The sequence below is a fragment of the Hemicordylus capensis genome, chromosome 3, assembly GCF_027244095.1.
Source record: "Hemicordylus capensis ecotype Gifberg chromosome 3, rHemCap1.1.pri, whole genome shotgun sequence".
In the NCBI taxonomy this organism is placed as follows: domain Eukaryota; kingdom Metazoa; phylum Chordata; class Lepidosauria; order Squamata; family Cordylidae; genus Hemicordylus; species Hemicordylus capensis.
Window position 1 is genome coordinate 4,319,517 of NC_069659.1, and position 15,667 is coordinate 4,335,183.

The 15,667-nt window shown below is 47.7% G+C and overlaps 1 protein-coding gene across 7 annotated transcripts in view; it reads left to right on the top strand.

Moving 5' to 3' along the window:
- SLCO2B1 (solute carrier organic anion transporter family member 2B1) overlaps positions 1–15,667 on the top strand; it is a 141,639-nt gene that overhangs the window by 102,313 nt on the left and 23,659 nt on the right. For all 7 annotated transcript variants that reach the window (XM_053306555.1, XM_053306556.1, XM_053306557.1 and 4 more), the window contains exons 7-8: positions 1,385–1,515; positions 14,485–14,587. In XM_053306555.1, the coding sequence (XP_053162530.1) occupies positions 1,385–1,515; positions 14,485–14,587 (234 nt within the window). The remainder of the gene's footprint in view (positions 1–1,384; positions 1,516–14,484; positions 14,588–15,667) is intronic.

Below are 15,667 nucleotides of genomic sequence, written 5' to 3' on the forward strand. Positions count from 1 at the left end.
ATTTGGTGTTGCTTTCTTTTTTTAGCACCATCCTGCTGCATATTTGACTGTTTTGGTTAATATCTTTATTGCTATATTTGGTTAATGTGCCTTTCATGCAAAATATTTAATATTTAAAATATTTTCATGTTTTCAGTCAGTGTATGTGCACTTTTAGTTCTTGTTCTGCACTTGTTGTGTGATACCATTGTTATTTATTATCATTTTATACCACTTTTCAATGGCCTTTGTGGGCTTCCCAGCAGGATGCTGGACTAGATGGGCCTCCTTGGGCCTGATCCAGCAGGGCTGTTCTTAGGTTCTAAAATGTTCTGAAAGTGGTTTACACTGGACAGATAAAAACATAAAATGATTCCCTGTCCCCAAAGCCAACTGTCTTTATGGGATAAGAGCAAGAAAGCAAGGATGAATTCAAATTTAAATAAAACCTAGACAACAGGGAGTAAATTATTTATTTTTATTTTATTTAATAAAACAAAACATTTACTATAATTTAATTTTATTACTTAATGCAAAAATATTATTTTGTTATAGGACCCTTTTAACCACCAATTACTATTAAAAAAGAAAGCAGATAAGGTCATCTGTGGGGGCTCTGCTCCGGATGCCGACAATGAGGGAGGCTCAGTTGTCGTGCACACAGGACAGGGCCTTCTCTGTGGCTGCCCCCAGACTCTGGAATGCTCTCCCGGTGGCTATTCGCTCCTCAGTCTCCATCCCAGCTTTTAAATTTTTAATCAGATTTGTTTTATATTTTTAGCTTAATATTTTAATTGTATCTTTTTTACAATCTTGTTTTTAAATTTTGCTGTAAACCGCCTTGGGATTGTTTTAATGAAAGGCGGTATATAAATTTAACAATCAATCATGGAAATTGGCCATGGTGCTTAGTAATGAATAACTAGTTTCAGTGTTGATTGATAAGCTGCAGAAGATGAGAGGTGGCCGGGGGGGAGAGGAAATGTTTTTGCATTCTTTCTTCGTGTGTGTGTGTGTGTGTGTGTGTGTGTGTGTGTGAGAGAGAGAGAGAGAGAGAGAGAGAGAGAGAGAGAGAGAGAGAGAGAGAGAGAGAGAGATTTGTGTGCGCACACTGTCTTGAAACTGCCGCCCAGAACACAACTGTTTCCATTCACTGATGATAAAAAGTAGACGGAACACTGGAAGGGACCTTGGAGGGCTTCTAGCCCAACCCCATCCTATGGCGGGAACTGGCTGCTACAGCATCTCTGCCAGATGGCCATCCAGCCTCTGCTTGAAAACCTGCCACCAAAGAGAGCCCCTTAGCCCCACCACGGGAGCTGTTGAAGCCTCTGAGGTGGGCCCAGTGACTCTTCCCGACTGAGCTGCAGCCAGGGTTCAGCATTTCCCTCTGCATGTTTTCCAGCGGATATTCAACTCAGCAGAACAGATCCGCGATGGGTTGGAGCCTGGTGGCTCGGATTCCTAGTGGCAGCCGGCCTGGTCGCCCTCGCATCAGTTCCCTATTTCTTCTTCCCCAGAGAGATGACTAAAGAGGTAAGAACCTTCCTGAGAATGGCTAAAGATATCCGCCCTAGCGATTGGTTTTGTGGGGTCTGGGTCACAAGGGCAAGCCTGAGAACTGGACTGGATCCTTGTTCAAGGGTGCAGCACCTCCTGAAACGAAGAGGGAGGGCAGCCGCTGGCATGGAGAGCCGGTGTGGTGCAGTGGGTGGAGTCCTGAATTTAGCCGGGAAAGGCTGCAAATTCCAGTCTCTGGCCCACCCGCATGTTACTGGGTGGCTTTGAACCAGTCACTAATTCAGCCTAGCCTACCTTACAGGATTGTTGTGAGGATAAAAGGGGGGACCTGTATATGCCCATATATGCTGCCTGAGCTCCTTGGAGGAAGGAAAGGATACGATGTGATGGTAAGTTTCAGAACATTTTATTTGCTTGCATGTTCTTGCTTCTGGGTTTAAAACTGTCAGGCCTGAGTGAGCCTGATTGCTCACAGCTCCAGCTCCAGAACTGAGCGGGTCAGGCCTCCTGTTGGGCAAGGGGGTGCCCACCTGCCAGGCACTGCCCCCCACTCCATTAGTGGATCGTCAGACATGGTGAGCAAGAGCAAAAGCCAAGATCATCTCCAAGTTCTCCCTTTCCTCCTTGGAACACTTCTGCAGGCATTAGTCTGACTGCAGGAGCCAGAGCCAAGGAGGTGGGGTTGGAGACTAGCTGTAGGGATCATCATCACCACTGCACCACAGGAGCATCAAAACCAGGAAAGGGGACTCCTGTCACCTGTCATGGTCGGGGGACGCAGAAATCTGACTATAGCAGGCTAGACTGCATGTGAGCTGCTGCTGCTGCTGCTGCTGCTGACCTGCAGCAAAAATTAGAGCAAGACTGGCCAGAGGAGGAATGAAGGCAGAGAGAGCTTGGCAAGAACCTGCTTCCTCGGACCAAGCAAGCCTCTAGAGCAGGCCTGTGCAACATAAGGCCCGGGGGCCGGATTTGGCCCCCAGAGACTATTTGACTGGCCCCCAGGTATCCTGCAGCAACACAGGAGCTGGAAACTGCCTTATAGCACCATCCTGTGCATGCTTGCTCAGAAATATCTTCCATGGTGTACCCGGTGAGGTTTACTCACATGTAAGCATGCCTAGGATTGCAGCCTGAAAGCAACAACAATTTAGGGAGAGGAGAGGAGTTGGCATTTATTTTGGGCTGGCTTGCACTCCACGGGCTCCACTGATTGAGCAGATACAGGACCTATTTTCTGGTCACTATTCTTGGGTCCATTGATGGGGGAATAGATCCACAAGTAACTAATGATAATTGTGATGTAATAATGTGCTAAAAATTGACCTTGGCCCCTGCATGACAAGTTGTGGATGGTTCTGGCCCACTAGGGCATTTGAGTTGTGCAGCCCTGCTCTAGAGGAAGAACTGCCCATCAGCTGGGTGGAAGCGGGGTGAGTCACATTCCCAAACATGCTGAATTTGCAGAATTGCACTCCCAGAGTTCTCCCATAGGTTGGCAATACCAGCTGTGTTTCATAAGGGGGCAAGGTGCTTGCAACAGATTTGAGAAGCAGGAGCTGGGCTTTTGAACTGTGAAGGGCCCAGGGATCCGGGCAGATAGGCTGATGGGTGCAAGGGATCCTAATTCGCCAGAAAACCACTTCGGAAGAAGAAAGGCTCCAATCACGGGCTTGTGGAAGGGTATATGAGTCTTGTGACAATGGCCCAGGTGAGAAAAAATGGTACAGTCAAGGGAAAGTTGGATCTTCTTTAATGAGAGGAATGCAAATGGGGGTGTGAGTAAACCAGGGAGGAGAGCATTGAAAAGGAAGAAAAGGTGACAGATCATGGAATGTGGAGTGCGTGGAGCCAGTGGTGTAAGCAAGGAAGAATCAATTCTGATTTAGAGGCACCTTGAGAGCAGGTAACACTGGACAGTGCCTGTTTCCTTAAGTTATATCCCACTTATGGACAGTTTTCTGCAAAACAGCAGGTCCGACAAATCTGTTTTTGTCAGCACCAAGGAGGAAGTGCTTGTTTTTGTGAGCTCTGCAGAAGGATGGCTGGCAAGCAGTTTGCCGCAAGAAGTGTGAAGCAGAAGTGTGAAGCAGCATTTGAAACGGATTGCTGTTTTCCAGTGAGACATAAAGCCGAGGCCCTGGTCACGCCTGATCATTAACCATCCCTTGGCACGCTTTGTCAGAGCAGCAGTGATAATTCTGACGCCCTGGCAGCTTGCCAGGCTGAGTAATTGCTTTCTTCCTGCCTGCACTCCACCTGCATGTTCACTGGCGACTTTGACCAAAGAGGGACTCTGCGCAGCCTGTTCGGTTTTGGCATGGCACAAAAGGCCTTAGGATCATGTAAGGACAAATACGTGGTTGCTCTCTAGGGAAAGATTGGCACAAGAAGGGGCCATTTCAAGGCGAGAGGTGATCGAATGAAGTGCTCTGCCTTCCTCCTTCCCCACCTCTTCCCCCTCCCATTGACTTTCAGACTCATTCAGACTTGCAGCCATGCTGGGGCAGAAACGGATGGCAGAGGGAAGGGCTGAGCACACTCCCCCCTCACTGCTTCTCTGCTCCCAGTCTTTCGCCCAACCTGCCTTTTCCTAGGAAGAAGCCCGCATTGAGTGCTAGGGGTGTGCAATTCGGATTTTCGGGTGATTCGGCTCGGACCCGAGCCGAATCACCCCCGTTCTGTTTTGTGCCCGAATCTGGGTCACCCGAATCACCCTTGATTCGGTTCGGATTCGGATTTAATCCGAATCCGAATCCAAATCGATTCAGGGGGTAAAAAGGGGCCCAGGGGCAAAATTTTGGGGTGGGGTGGTAGTGCCCAATGGGTAGAGTCTACCACCCCAATTTCAGGGGGATTGGGCAAAGTCCTGATTTTTTGTGAATTTTTAAAGTTTTAGTGACTTTGGGGGAGTTCGGGGGCATAGGATGGGATTTGGGCAAAAGGAGTGGGGTGGGGTGGTAGTGCCTAATGGGTGCAGGCTACCACCCCAATTTCAGGGGGATTGGGCAAAGGGCTGATTTTTGGTAAATTTCTGAAAATTTCATGTCTTTGGGGCAGATTGGGGCATATTGGGGCAGAAAGTGGGGCCTGGGGCAGAATAGTGGGGTGGGGTGGTAGTGCCTAATGGGTGCAGGCTACCACCCCAATTTCAGGGGGTTTGGACAAAGGGCTGATTTTTTGAGAATTTTTGAAGTTTTGGTGACTTTGGGGCAGTTTGGGGGCAGAAAGTGGATCTGCCCCAAAATAGTGGGGTGGGGTGGTAGTGCCTAATGGGTGGAGGCTACCACACCAATTTCAGGGGGATTGGGCAGAGGGCTAATTTTTTGAGAATTTTTGAAGTTTGGGTGTCTTTGGGGCAGATTGGGGGCAGAAAGTGGATCTGCCCCAAAGGAGTGGGGTGGGCTGGTAGATAGTGCCTGATGGCTGGAGGCTACCACCCATCCCCAATTTAAGAGTGATTGGGCAGAGGGGTGAATTATGGTGAATTTATTTGTATGGGGTTTGTCTTCATAAGGTGAAGTGTGCTAAATTGATTACTTCCTCATATTATTCATAGTAAAGGAAAGTGTGAAAAAGTGAAAGTGGGGTCATGAGAGTTGTTTAATTGAAAAAAATCTCATTTGCTATGATAGAATGAGAATTCACACCTCAGAAGTTTTTTTGAGGCCAGGCCCCACTTTCTGCCCCAATATGCCCCAATCTGCCCCAAAGACATGAAATTTTCAGAAATTTATCAAAAATCAGCCCTTTGCCCAATCCCCCTAAAATTGGGGTGGTAGCCTGCACCCATTAGGTACTACCACCCCACCCCACTCCTTTTGCCCAAATCCCATCCTATGCCCCCAAACTGCCCCAAAGTCACTAAAACTTAAAAAAATCGCCAAAAATCAACCATGAACCGAATCACCTGAAATTTTTGTGCCCGAAATTCGGGTGATTTGGCTCGTGCCCGAAAAAATTCGGGGGACATCGGGGGTGATTCGGTTCGGCCCCGAATCACCCGAAATTGTTCGTTTCGGGCACAGATCGTTCTGTGCCCGAAATTTTTTGCACATCCCTATTGAGTGCAGCGTGCCCTTTGGCCCTCACAGCAAAGCCAAATGTGCCACAGACACCAGTTTTAGCATCTGTCTAGCAGGGGCCGTGCAGTCCAGAGGCAGACCAGCTGAATTATTATTGTTTTATTATTTTATCTTTTATATCCCACTCTTCCTCCAAGGAGCCCAGAGCGGTGTACTACATACTTAGGTTTCTCCTCACAGCAACCCTGTGAAGTAGGTTAGGCTGAGAGAGAAGCCCAGAGTCACCCAGCAAGTACTGTATCATGGCTGAATGGGGATTTGAACTTGGGTCTCCCCAGTCCTAGTCCAGCACTCTAACCACTACACCATGCTGGAATGTCACCAGCAAGAGAGAGTCAACATTAACTTCCTCCACTCTACCCAAGGATATTTAAATTCAGCTTTTGTTCCTGTAAGTGAAGGGCTGATTGTCCCCAACTGTTTGATTTTATGTCATGTTCTTTGGGCAAAGCCAAATTGATTTGCCCCCAGGGAGCTGAGGAGGAACCTGTCTCTGGTAATGAAAACTGCAGAGAGATCGAGTAACTGGAAATATTCTGTTAACCCCGTTGTCAGAGAGGGAGAGACAGAACTGCCAAGGGTTGCCTCAATGAGGTGATGCTCTGAATAGTAGAGGAAGAACTTGGAACAATCTGTGGCGATTGCTTTGAACATTTATCAAACCAACTGAATTGGAAGGGGCCTTAGAGATCTTCTAGTCCAACCCCCAGCTCAGTGCAGGAAACTGTTGCAGCATCCTTGATAAATGGCTGTGCAGCATCTGTTGGAAACTTCTAGAGGAGGAGAGCCCACCATTGTATGAGGTGGACTGTTCCACTGTTGAACAGGAGCTTTCCCAGATGGTCAGCTTTCCTGTGGCAGGAAGTGCCTACAGTTAAGCCTTTTTGAGCACTGCTCCAAAGTGCTACCTTTTTAAAGGTAAAGTATGCCGTCAAGTCGATTTTGACTCCTGGCACCCACAGGGCCCTATGGTTTTCTTTGATAGAATACAGGAGGGGATTACCATTGCCACCTCCTGCATAGTATGAGATGATGCCTTTCAACATCTTCCTATATTGCTGCTGCCCGATATAGTACCAGTGGGGATTCAAACCGGCAACCGTCTGCTTGTTAGTCAAGCATTTCTCTGCTGTGCCTTTTTAGGACACACATAATGTGCAGCAACTACGAATCGTCAGGAGCAAAGCTGAATCATGTACAGACAACACCTTCTGTCCTGAAGTCGCTGTGAATGGTTCCATCGTAAATGGCTCCCCCTGCCCAGTCAGAGTGTAGCAAAGCTGTGTTCAATCACCTTTTTGTTGTGTTTGGCATCCCCCACAAACCTCAGCTCATTCTGAGTCTCGACATTCCTGACACTATCCCCACAGGTTCGGCCACTCTTCTACTATTCCTTGGTTGTCATAAGGCCCTCCTTCCATTTCCTGTATTTGTCCGAGATCACTCTGCATTCTGTCTGTTGTCCCCCCTCTACCAACTTTGCAATGCTTCGGCCAATATGAACCAAATTGGGTGCAATTGTAGGAACACATAGCGATGCCTCAATGGCATCATTGGTGATGATGTCATCCACCCCAATTCAAGATGGTGGATGTGCTGACATTTGAAATGGAAGAGGGCTAACGTGTAAACCTAACCGATTTGAACCAAATTTGCTACAGCTATAGGGAGGAGCAAGAAACATCAATAACCTGTGCTACGCTGATGACACCACTCTGATAGCTGAGAATGCAGATGATCTGTAAGCTCTAGTAACGAAAGTCAAGGAGCACAGTGAAAAAATGGGGCTGGGACTAAATGTGAAGAAGACTAAACTAATGACAAGTACAGCAACCAACCTCAGAATTGACAATGAAGACTTTGAAGTGGTGGATAGCTTCTGCCTTTTAGGATCGACCATCAACAGTAAAGGATCCAGCAGTCAAGAAAGACGTCACAGACTAGTACTTGGTAGGGTTGCAATGAAGGCCTTGGAAAAGATATTTAGATGCCGTGACATGTCTACACTTACAGAGATTAGAATTGTTTGGACAATGGTTTTCCCTGTGACACTCTATGGATGCGAAAGCTGGACTTTGAAGAAGCAAGATAGAAAAAGCATTGATGCTTTTGAACTTGGGTGCTGGAGAAGACTTTTGAGGAGACCATGGACAGCCAGGAAAACAAACCAATGGATCCTAGAACAAATCAACCCAGAATTTCCACTCGAGGCACAAATGACCAGGCTCAAACTATCATACTTTGGACACATTATGCGAAGACCTAACTCCCTTGAGAATTCCATAATGCTGGGGAAAGTTGAAGGCAAGAGAAGAAGAGGACAACCAGCAGCAAGATGGATGGACTCGGTGACGATAGCAATGAATGCATCACTGAGAGACCTTGAAGGCCAAGTTGAAGACAGATCATCCTGGGGATAATCTATCTATGTGGTCGCTAAGAGTTGATACTGACTTGACAGCACTTAATCAATCAATCAATATGGACACATAGGGATGCCTCAGCAGCGTAGCTGGTGATGATGTCATCCACCCCAATTAAAGATGGCAGACATGTAAATGTTTAAGGCTGAAGTGGGCTAGCTTGTGAGGATAGTAATTAACAATTAAGGTTATAGTGAAAGGAAAGTAGGCAGATTAATTCTCACCAGAACAGCTTGTTACTTCCCAGTTGTCCAGAGAGCTGTCTGTGCATCCACCCTGGTTTCTTGAGAAGTCTCCCATGAGGCACTGAGAATACAAAGGAATGAGTGTTCTCGTGGCTGTGTCCTCAGCAAGGTAGATGTTTGGGGAGAGCAAGATTACAAAAGCAATCAAACTGATAATAGAACTCTGAGCCTAAAATCCTCACTTGAGTCCACCTCGCCCCCGACCAACCACTTGAGTCCTCATATTTTGTGTCATGCTTGACTTATGAATGCATGCTTCCGTTTGGACTGGGTACCGTGAGGAGTTTCATGTGGGTCAGCAATTGTCAGCACATTCTCTCGCAAAACTTGAGCGCCCCTTCCAGTTCGGGCTTGTGCATCTCATGACTGGACACAACCTGACTGAGGCCAGAAGAGCGAAGCGGCATCTCCCCATGTATTCATTAAATACTGAACATAGCCCACTGAGACGGTCTCCACCGAGTCAAATTGAAATGAAAGGGAGCAGCCCAAGAGCACAGCAGTGTGAAGCTCCCTTTCAAACATGTTCAGGAGAACTTCCAGTAGATTGTGGCCCATGGCAGGGGCATACCATTGAACCAGGGGAGGAAATGTCCCTGGGCCCCTGAGGGCGAGGACACCACACACACACACACACACACACACACACACACACACACACACACACAAGGGAATAGCTTGCTCTTTGCTTTCTCCCTCCCGCCTCTCCGAAGTAGAAGGTGGGGGCCATCTTCACTTTTAGTCCCAGAGCCCCCTCCAACCTTGCTGCACCCCTGCCCCATGGGCCAAATATATTTGCCTTCCACTCTGTGGCAGCTACTTCTTCCTGCCTTGTGGCAAAACCACACAGAAACATAAGAGCATTCCTGAATCAGACCAAAGTTGCTCTGTCTAGTCCAGCATCCTTTTTCCACAGTGGCCGACAGAGGCATCTGTGTTTTCCACCGATGCTTCCTGAAAGCCCATACACAGAATAGATTTTTCCTGCTGTTGCTCCACAACTGGGGGTCGTATTTAAACTTATAGACTGCATTTCCACACTCAAAACAGCATACAATAAGTACAACTTAAATTTAAATAATCATACACAAGTCACACTACACAATAAATGCACAGAGGAGCAACCAGGTACAGGAAGCAGCAGTACTTCACTCCTTTTGTTATGTAAACCACTTTGAGAACTTTTTGTTGAAACATGGTATATACATGTTTTTAATAATAATAGTAACAACAGTAACAGTCCAAAATGAACTGATCACACAGCATAAGTCTGGCTGAAGAGAAGCGTTTTAATGCCAAAGCCTGGTGGCCAGTGAGGGTTCCACCAGGCTTCCAGAGAGAGAGCCTTTCTTAAACTAGGCACTACCACTAAGCAGATCCTTCCCAGATCACTGCCAGATTGCACTTCTGCTAGTGGCTGGACCCAGAACAGGAGCTCTCCTGGGCGCTTTCCAGATTGGCCGCTCAGCAGCGGCAAAATGCTTCCGTTCAGGCAAATCGCATTCAAAATGTAAATAGCAAAGCTACCAGCAGGGGAACAGTCTCACAAAAACTAACAACCAGAAAAAAACAGCAGCCTTTTTATGCTGGACATACAACGTTTTATCAATAAATCGCAGCGATTAAATCCAAAACAAGGCATCGGAAATATGAACGGCACCCTGCTGTCAGCGTAGGGACTGCATTGCCACAACACAGGAAGTGTGGAAGCACACTTCAGAGACACACCGTGACCCGTTGCAGGGTCTAATCTGGAAAGCACCCTTAGGATCTTAGTATTCGGGCAGGCTTGTATGGGAGGTAACAGTTCTTTAGGCACACTGCCTCTGAACATGGAGGTTCCATTTAGCAGTCATGATTAATAGATATTGACATACCTCTACTACTCCATGAATTGTCTAATCCCCTTTTAAAGCCTTGATATCATCACATCTAAATATGGCTGTTCGAGTGTGGAGCAAAACCCACCCGCCAAGCTCTCCTGAGAAAAAATGGTCTCTTTCCCCACTGCACCACCACTTCCCAGGAACACCAGTTTCCTGCCTCCAAACAGGAATGCAGCTTGAAAACCTGCTCTGTGGCCAGTGTTTCTCAGAGAAGTTTGTTTTTCTTTTCTGTATTTACAAAGACAAAGATGTGCAATGAGTCCCAAGTCCTTAGAATTCTAGAGCTCCCAATGCCTTCTTTAAACAACTGTAGCTAAGAGTGTTCTGTTTATACTGGAGTGCATTTGCCTGAAATCTGACATTATTTCAGTGTGTCTTTCTTTAATTGGTCTGAAAAATGTCAGCTGGTGTTGGTGAAAATGGAGAGATTTGATCTGAAAGCCATCTTCTGGTGCAAACAAATGCAGAAAGGCTAGATACACTTATCGTGTTCAGTACAGCAGTGCCCACCCTGAGGCTCTCCAGCTGTTGTTACACTACAACTCCCATCATTCCCAGCCACAGCTGTAGTCCAACAGCAGCTAGAGAGGCTCAGGTTGGCCACCTCTAAGAACAGCCCTGCTGGATCAGACCCAAGGCCTATTTAGTCCAGTATCCTATTTCACACAGTGGCCCACCAGATGCCTCTGGGGAGCCCACAGGCAGGCGCTGAGGGCATGCCCACTCTCCTGCTGTTGCTCCTCCGTATCTGGTATTTAGAGGCATCTTACCTCTGAGGCTGGAGGTGGCCTATAGCCCTCAAACTAGTAGCCATTGATAGGCTTGTGCTCCATGAATTTCTCTAAACCCCTCTTAAAGCCATCCGGGCTGTTGGCTGTCACCACATCTTGTGGCAGAGAATTCCGTAGGTGAATTATGCCCTGTGTGGAAAAAGTACAGTGGCTCTCCAGGGTTTCAGGCCAGAGCCTTTCCCATCCTCTTTTGAAGGCTGTTGAAGATGCTGCCAGAGCCTGCGCCCAGGAGGGCCTTCTGCATGCAGAGCAGGCTCTCCCTCTTAGTGATGGCGCCATCATCCCCTCGGCTGGCCACAGGTCTCCTGCTGTGCCGCCAAGCGATTCTTCCCTTCCTCTCTTGCCGTCCTTTATGCCTGGAATTCTCTTCTAGGTCTGCTGCCTCTCTTGCTTCCTGCACCTTCTCTATGGCCTTTGATACAACTCCCTCATCCCCATCCCCATCCCATCCTGCCTTAGTATGTGTAAGTAAGCTGCATATTCTTCCCTATCTGCTCCTGCCTGCATCTCTCTCCCTTCACTCATTTGTCATCCTTGTGGCTGTTTCTAGATTGTGAGTCCCTTGGGGCAAAGACTTGACCTCTCATTCTTTGTAAATGACAATGCTACATCACAACAACAGCAGCACAGCAGCAGCAAAGTCGCACACCACAAGAATCTCTAGACATGTCTACATTAACATCCCTCTCCTCAGGGAACCCTGAGAATTGCAGTTCTATGAGGTGGGGTGAGAGATTTCTAAAAAATGTCATCACTAAATTACAATTCCCAGGATTTTTCAGGACAAGCCATAAGACTTAAACCATCATGAAACTGTTAAATTAGTAGTGTAAAAACACCATCTGGGATGCAAGGTTTAAATCAGTAGCCCTCATGGAAAGTCTGCGGGAACTCTACCTTTTAGCTAAAAGCATCAAGGGGGACAATAAAAACTTCTTTAAATACATCAGAAGCAGGAAACCTTCCAGGGAGACGTTTGGACTGTTAGATGATTGCAGATAATTTGTGAGCTCTTTGCATCTGTCAGTAGCAGAGGATACTGAACATATTTCTGTGCCTGAACCAAGCTTCTCAGGGACAGAGGCTCAAGAACTGAGTCAGATAGAGGTGATGAGTGATGAAGTTCTAAACTCTGGAAAAATTAAAAATTAACAAATCACCAGGCCCAGATGGCATCCACCCAAGAGTCCTTAAAGAACTCAAAAGTGAAATTGCTGACCTCCTTGCAAAAATATGTAATGTATCCCTACAATCAGGCTCTGTACCAGAGGACTGGAAAGTAGCCAATATAATACCAATTTTCAAAAAGGGATCCATGATGGATCTGGGAAATTACAGGCCAGCTAACTTAACGTCTGTGCCCGGCAAATTGATGGAAAGCATTCTCAAAGATAAAATTAAATAGAATAACAGTCCCTGCTGATGGAGAACCAGTATGGCATCTGCAAAGGTAAATCTTGCCTCACCAACTTCTTGGAGTTCTTTGAGATTGTTAGCAGACATGTGGATAAAGGTGATCCAGTTGAAAACATATACTTGGACTTTAAAAAAGCTTTCGACAAAGTTCCTCATCACAGACACTTGAGATAACCTGGCAGTCATGGGCTAAGAGGACAGGTTCATATGTGAATTGGTAACTGGCAGAAGAACAGGAAACAGAGGGTGGGTATAAATGGACAGTTCTTTAAATGGAGGGAAGTAAGAGTCCCCTGGGATCTGTTCTGGGACCAGTGCTTTTCAATTTATTCATAAATGAGCTAGAGGTTGGGGTGAGCAGCAAGGTGGCAAAAATTACAGATGACACCAAACTATTTAGGATAGTGAAATCCAGAACATCTCACTGCCTAGAGATGCACATATCAGGCAGTATATAAACATGATAGATGGATGGACGGATGGATGGATGGATAGAAGATAGATAGATAGATAGATAGATAGATAGATAGATAGATTTTTTAAAAAAGCAGATTGTGAGGAGCTCTAAAAGGATCTCTCCAAATTGGGGGAGCGGGCAACAAAATGGCAGATGCGGTTCAATGTTAGCAAGTGTAAAGTGATGCATATTAAGGCAAAAAACTCCAGCTTCACATTAGGGATGTGCACGAACCTGTTTGGCATTCCATTCAAGGAACGCCAAAAAAGTTCAGAACCCCCACATTTGAACCGGTTCGAACACGGGGGCGGGGATGACTTTAAAACACAGGGAGGGTGCTCTTACCTCCCCTGCCGCGTTTCCCCCTCTGGCGCTGCTTTTAAAAATGCTGGCGCAGGGCGGCTGTTTACCCTCTTGCCACCCTGGTCAGTATGAAACCAGAAGTGGTGGACATACAGCAACTTCCAGTTTTACACTGACCGAGGGCGGCAAAAGGGTATACAGTCGCCCCACACCAGCATTTTTAGAAGCAGCGCCGGAGGGGGAAACGCGGCAGGGGAGGTAATAGCACCCTCCCGGCACCTTAATGTCACCCCCCCCGGCTCCCCAGGGGTGCACAGAACTGGTTCTGTGCACACCCCTGCCTCACATTTACGCTGATGGAGTCTGAGCTTTTGGTGACTGACCAGGGGAGGGATCTTGGGGTCATGGTGGACAGCTCCTTGAAAGTGTCGACTCAATGTGTGGCAGCTCTGAAAAAGGCCAATTCCATGCTTGGGATCATTAGCAAGGGGACTGAAAATAAAAATGCTAGTATCATAATGCCCTTATACAAATCTGTGGTGCGACCACATTCTCTGCCACAAGATGTAGTGACAGCCACCAGCTTGGATGGCTTTGAGAAGGACTTAGACCAGGGTTTCTTAACCTTGGGCCCCCAGATGTTGTTGGACTACAACTCCCATCATCCCCAGACATGACCTTTGCAGCTGAGGGTGTTGGGAGTTGTAGTCCAAAAACATCTGGGGCCCCAAGGTTAAGAAACCCTAACTTAGACAAATCCATGGAGGACAGGTCTATCAATGGCTACTAGTCTGGTGGCTCTAGGCCACCTCCAGCCTCAGAGGCAAGATGCCTCTCAATCCCAGTTGCAGGGGAGTAACAGCAGGAGAGAGGGCATGCACATACCTCTTGCCTGTTGGCTCCCCGGGGGCATCTGGTGGGGCACTGTGTGAAACAGGATGCTGGACTAGATGGGCTTTCTTGGGCCTGATCCAGCAGGGCTGTTGTCATGTCTTTATGATTCCCAGGCAGAATTTCCCAGTGCTCCAAGCTCCATGGGTAGTCTCCTTTCCCGTCAGTCTGCTCCCTATGAGAAAAAATAATACAGTCCTTTGGTGTGGGGTGGGAGGTGCATGTCTGTGTGAAGACAGAAGAAGAACTGTGTGGCAAAAGGGGAAAAGGTGGCAGGCTGAACCTTTGAGTGGGGAAAGGAAGGAGAAATGAGTTGAGCTGGACTGATTTCTTCTTTGTTTAAGAACAAGATCAATGGACTCTCCTGGGGAGACCAGCAAGCAAGGCTGGCTTTCAGGCCTGTGCAGGATTCTTGTCCTCAGTGGACAGATCCAGAAATGTCCTGAGAATGGTTATTGCTGATACGGCATCCCTTGTCTATTCCTAGGAGGACATTACTGCAGAGCCAATGTCTGGTACAGATCTCCTGGATGAATTTAAATCCAAACCGAATGATGGGAGAGACCTCACTCTGTGGCAGTTCATCAAAAGTAAGTCTGCTTAGGTCACTCACCTGGCGGATTTTAACCAGCCATCAAGGCGAGGCTGACTTCTCAGGTGTATTACGGGTGATAACAGAGTGTCCAGAGATGAGCCTATAACCTTCTCCACTGATAGGGGGAACTCCAGGCATGTCATAAAAGCTTTAAACCTTTTGGGGATGTAGTCTGCAAAAGATTGATTTACAGATACGTTATCAGCAGGGGCGTAGCAAGGTTGGAGGGGGCCCAGAGACAAGATTTTAAAATGGGCCCCTCGCTGGTATACACACGCAAACACACTTCACAATATATAGTGCCCTCACACTCACATCCCCATTATGAATACGGTGAATATCTAGTTCACATTGAATCTAGTTTTTTCACTCTCTGCTCCTGCCGATCTCCAAGAGACTCAACATAATTCATAGGGGGTGCAACATGGGCGGGTGGGGAATCATGTGAAGTGCCTCTGGGGGGGCCCTCGAGGCAGTGGGGCTCCAAGACGACTGCCTCCCCTTGCCTAATGGTAGTTACGCCCCTGGTTATCAGTGTCAGAATAATGCAGGGGGGTTGCTGCCTTATACACACACACACTCCTCCCCTGGATTGATCTGAAAGCCCCTTTCCTACTTGTAGCTCAGCAGGTTTTCTAGCAGGTCATGCTAGCAAAGAAGAGCCGAATCCCACCCTCCTGTGAAGCCTCCTCTCCGCCCCCCGCCCCATGAGTGCATCCATTCGCTTCCCAGCTTTCTGCCCATAGGGGAGCCTTTCAGTTTAACTGCCAAGGACTCTGTGCACGGCAGAGGTCTCTGGGGCACATTCTCGGTCAGTACCTGAGGCCAGCGAGGCATGCAACTCCGCGCGAATGGAACCCGCTGGGCCTTTGAACTGCCGCTCAGTGAGGGAGGGGCCTCAGCGAGAATGGCGCCTCTTGCTTGGCTAGCTGGACACCTGTGACCTCCCTCTGGTGACGCTCACAGGTCCGCTCTCACCGAGTCCCCCCCAGCCCTGCCTCTGCCAATCTGCTGCTGCTGTTCCGATGCCCACTGCAGCCCTGCTTGCCTGCTCTGTTCCCTGGGCAGCCGGGAC